Here is a 4,808-nt window from a genome sequence, read left to right on the forward strand (position 1 = left end):
TCACTCTGCTTTACAAACCAGCCGGCGCCTGCCTAGTCTCTTCACGGCTGCCTGCATCTCCTGGTTCCTCAGGGTGTAGATGATGGGGTTGAGCATGGGGGTCATGACCGTGTGACTGATGGACACAGCCTTGTCCATGGGGAATGGGGTGAAGGGCCGGGCGTAGAGGTAAATGCTTGGAATGAAGATCATAGACACCACGATGATGTGGGTGGTGCAGGTGGAAGCTGCCTTCCTCCTCGCCTGCCCTGAGTGGGACCTCAGCATCACCAGGATGACAGTGTAGGAGACCAGGAGGAGGAGGAACCAGATGAGAACCAGCATCCCACTGTTGGAGATCATGAGCAACTCCAGGAGGGAGGTGTCAGTGCAGGCAAGTCTCAATACTTGGGGGACGTCACAGTAGAAGTTATCCAGGATGTTGGGGCCACAGAAAGGCAGCGGGAGCATCAGAGCCAGCTGGACAATGGAGTGGACGAAGCCCCCCACCCAGGTGGCCACCACCAGCCCCACACAGAGTTGAGTGTTCATGATGGTGACATAGTGGAGGGGCCGGGAGATGGCTATGTAGCGGTCATAGGCCATCACTGAGAGGAAGAAGACAGTCCCACCTCCCAAGAGGTGGAAAAAGAAGATCTGGGCCATGCAACCCCTGTAGGAGATGGTCTTGGTCTCATGAAAGAAGTCCACCAGCATCTTTGGGGAGGTGACTGTAGAACAGCAGAGGTCTATGACGGCCAGGTTTCGGAGCAGAAAATACATGGGTGTGTGGAGCCGGGAGTCAGAAGTCACTGTAACTATGATGAAGAGGTTTCCCACGACAGTGGTGATGTAGACAAACAGGAACACCAAAAACAAGAAAAACTGGAGCTCCCGAGACTGTGAGAGCCCCAGGAAGACAAAATCTGATACCCACGTGAGGTTCTCTGGTTCCATAATATCTTCCCCATCCATCTAAAGAAAACCACACACACAGATGCATGAAGTCACTGTGTGCCCTTTCAGTGTTCAGGGGCTCAGAACTGAGTTGCCCAGGTCTATATAATGAGCATCCTCATGTACAGATCATGATATTAATACCAGAACCTGATTAAATGGCCTAGTCTATAGGGAATATACAATTTGGTATGGAAATATACATGCATGAGATATTAAGAGCCATCTAGAAGTATATGCAACCCACCTGTCAAAGATTCACATAGTAGTGGGAAGACACCTGGAGTCAGACAAATCTGGGGTCAAATCAGGTCTTCCATTGAATTGAGATTTACCCATGAGTAACTTAATTTCTCGGGAGCTCAGTTTCAACATCCATAAGGTGGGAATAAATTTGCTTTCTTTATGGAATTTTCCGTGGGCTTAAGTAGAATGACACATTAAAGTTTTTAGAAGAATGCCTGGAATAATAGTCATCACTTTCCTCTGTAAAGTCTCCTAGCCTAAAGACATCCTCTCTTCTCCCAGTCTTTATGTTATTACTAATCATTTTTCATGAAACATTTAACATCAAAATGTTGATAGACTTTTCACATGTCTATGATTTTCCTCCACAATTCAACAATGATATCCTAGAGACATAGATCTGGATGACATAATACATTTGTGCCCAGCAGTCAGTATCTCTACCTCTTATGAACTGTTGGCTCTTTAATGAATGATAGCTTCTTATGCATGCCATGTGTTTGTTTATTTCCATGTTTGTTTTCTGGAATGCTGTCCGCTCCCTTCTCTACCTAGAAAGAACCCACTCAAACATCACTCTCTCTATAACTTCTTTGATCATTTCTCCCATGCAGAACAAATTCCCCATTTCTTTGAGTTCTTATACCATTTAAAAATCACCTCTGTTTTAGGATTTATCATGTCCTATCATTATTCATTTGTTCCAGCTTCTCAGCCATTTACATTGTCATTTCAATATCTTACTAACCACAGAACCTGGAACAGCAACTGTGACACAGCATATGCTCAATCAATGTAAATTAATGTATGAAGTAGGTAATTCATTATGTGGCCTTCACTGTGTGGAGAATTTTTAAGTGATTTTACTCATCTCTCTATATCAAAAAGCCATTTCTATGCTAAGTTGCTAAAATTATTGGTTTTTCACGTGGACCCGAAGCAGTTGTTTTCAATAGCGTATTCCCCCTGAATCACTTACCAAGGCTCTCCTCACACCATCTTGTGGTCTTACTACCTTCAAGTCTGTGTTACTTCTTTCTTATGCTCCCTACCCTCCAGCAGGTGTTTTCAAGAACCGAATTACAGCTGACCTATCAGCAGGTGAGGAAAAGTTCATTCTCATGCTTTCCTGCAGCCCTGAATGGGAGAGCGGGACTCAGGTGTTACATCTTTTTGAGGGTCCTCTCCATGCAGCTTCCCAGATTCCTGGTCCCCTCCATACCTCACATGCACTACTCATGGGCGTGACCCTGGGCAAGAAAGGATATCTTTAGGGAGAAATTTTTGAACTGGGCTCAGAAAACAGAGCTGAGATGATTTCCATTGGGGCAAGGGAGCAATGGGAGTTGTTAAAAAGTTTCTAAGTCTCTCCAAAACACTTACTATTAGAGAGGTCTGCCCTGGGGACAAACACTGGCAAGGACATTGAAAATTGTAGAGATTTATGAAACATAGAATTAGCAGATCAAGATCAGAGAGAATAAGAGTATCTTCAAAAGAAACAAATTTTGGGAGGACCCATTGCAATGAACACTGGTTCACATGCTTGAAGCTCCACAGACAAAGAATTAAAGGAAAGCAGAAGAATAATGTCTCAACAAATAGAAAATATCAATAAAGGGAGAGAAATTATTTAAACAAAGAAAAAGTCTACAGATGAAAAGTACAATAAAAATAACTGGAATGAAAAGTTCACCAGAGGGTTTGAATAGCAGAGTTTGAGTAAGTATAGGAAAGAATCAGTCAATCTGAAAATAGGTAAATTGAAATTATCCAGTCTAAGGAGCAAAAGAAAAAGAATGAAGGAAAATGAACAGAGCCTAAGAAGTATGTGGGACACCATCAAGGATACTAACATACACGTGGTGAGAATCCTAGAAGAGGAGGAGAGAGAGAAAGGGAAAGAAAACTATTTTAAGCAATAATGGCCAAAACTTCCAAAACACAATAAAATACATAAATCTACACATCCAAGAAGCTCAAGGAATTCCAAGTAGGATAACTCAACAAGATCCACAGTAAGATACATTATAATATACAAGGTGTTGAAAACCAAACATACAGAGAATCTTGAATGTAGCAAGAGAGAAGTGACATATCATATACCAGAGACTCTCACTAAGATTAACAGTATATTTCTCATCACAGAGGTCAGAAGACATGAGATGATATATTGAAAGTCCTTGGGGAAAAAAATTCTCCACAAAGAATTCTATATCTGGCAATAATGTCATTCATAATGAAGGGTAAATTAGAATATTCTCAGATAAACAAAACCTGAATGAGTTCATTACCAGTAGACCTACTCCATAAGAAATGATAAAGGGAGTCCTTCAGGCTAAAATAAAAGGATAAGAGACAGTAATTCAAAGCCATATGAAGAAACAAAGAACACTGGTAAAGATTACATAGGTTAATAGAAAAACCAGTATAATTATATTTTTGGTTTGTAACCTCTTTTTTTCTATATGACTTAAATGACAAATACATAAAGCAATAATGATAATCTATGTTAATTGGGACACAATATAAAAAAGTAATTTGTTACAATAACAACATAAAGGAAGAGGGGCAGAACTATATAGGGGCAGATTTTTTTTGGTATACTATCAAAGCTAAGTTGCTATTCATTTAGACTAGATTATTATAAGTTTAAGATGTTAATTGGAATCCTCAGGAAAACCATTAAGGAATTTTAACACATACTAAAAAAGAGTTGAGAAGGTAATCAAAATGATACACTACAAAAAACAATTAAACAAAAAGAAGTCATTAATGGAAGAATTGAGGAACATAAAAAAGATAAGACATATAGAAAACAAATAGCAAAATGACAGAGTAAGTCCTTCCTTACTGGTAATTATTTTAAGCATAAATGGACTAAACTTTCCAGGTTAAAAGACAGAAAACAAATAAAAACCATGATCCAAGTATGTGCTGACTATAAGAGAATCACTTTAGATCCAAAGACACAAATAAATTGAATATGGATGGTGTAAAAAGATATTCCATGCAAACAGTAAACAAAAAAAGAGAAATAGATGAAATGATTTCCCCCTAAGATCAGGAACAAGACAAAGATGCCTATTTTTTCCAGTTCTATTCAACATTATACTGGAAGTTCTAGCCAGAGAAATCAGGCAAGAAAAGAAATAAAAGGCATCCATATCAGAAATGAAGAATTTAAACTTTCTATATTTGCAGATGACATAATTTTACATATAGAAAAATCCCAAAGAATCCACAAGAAAACATAAATCTAACCAAAAAAATTTATCAAATTTGTAGGATATAAGATCAACACACACAAAAATCAGTTGCATTTCTATATGCTAGCAATACATAATCCAAAAAGGAAATTAAAAAAATTATTTTCGATAGCATCAGGAAAGAATAAAGTATTAGCAATAAATTTAACCAAGGAGGTGTAAGCATTGTACACTGAAAACTATAAAACATTGCTGAAAGAAATTAAAGACCTAAACAAATGGAAAGACATCTCATGTTCATGGATTGGAATACTTAATATTGTTAAGAAGGCAGTACTCCCCAAAGCAATCTACAGATTCAATGCAATCACTATCAATTACCAGTATCCTTTCTTGCAGAAATTGAAAAGATGATCC

At 38.5% G+C, this 4,808-nt stretch overlaps 1 protein-coding gene across 1 annotated transcript; it reads right to left on the minus strand.

The window, feature by feature from the left end:
• Positions 1 to 936, minus strand: LOC138391438 (olfactory receptor 4D2). Its single transcript, XM_069481144.1, has one exon. The coding sequence runs from the start codon at positions 934 to 936 to the stop codon at positions 1 to 3; it is 936 nt and encodes a 311-aa protein (XP_069337245.1).
• Positions 937 to 4,808: the final 3,872 nt, after the last annotated feature.

Source organism: Eulemur rufifrons, chromosome 9 (assembly GCF_041146395.1).
Source record: "Eulemur rufifrons isolate Redbay chromosome 9, OSU_ERuf_1, whole genome shotgun sequence".
NCBI classification, from domain to species: Eukaryota; Metazoa; Chordata; class Mammalia; order Primates; family Lemuridae; genus Eulemur; species Eulemur rufifrons.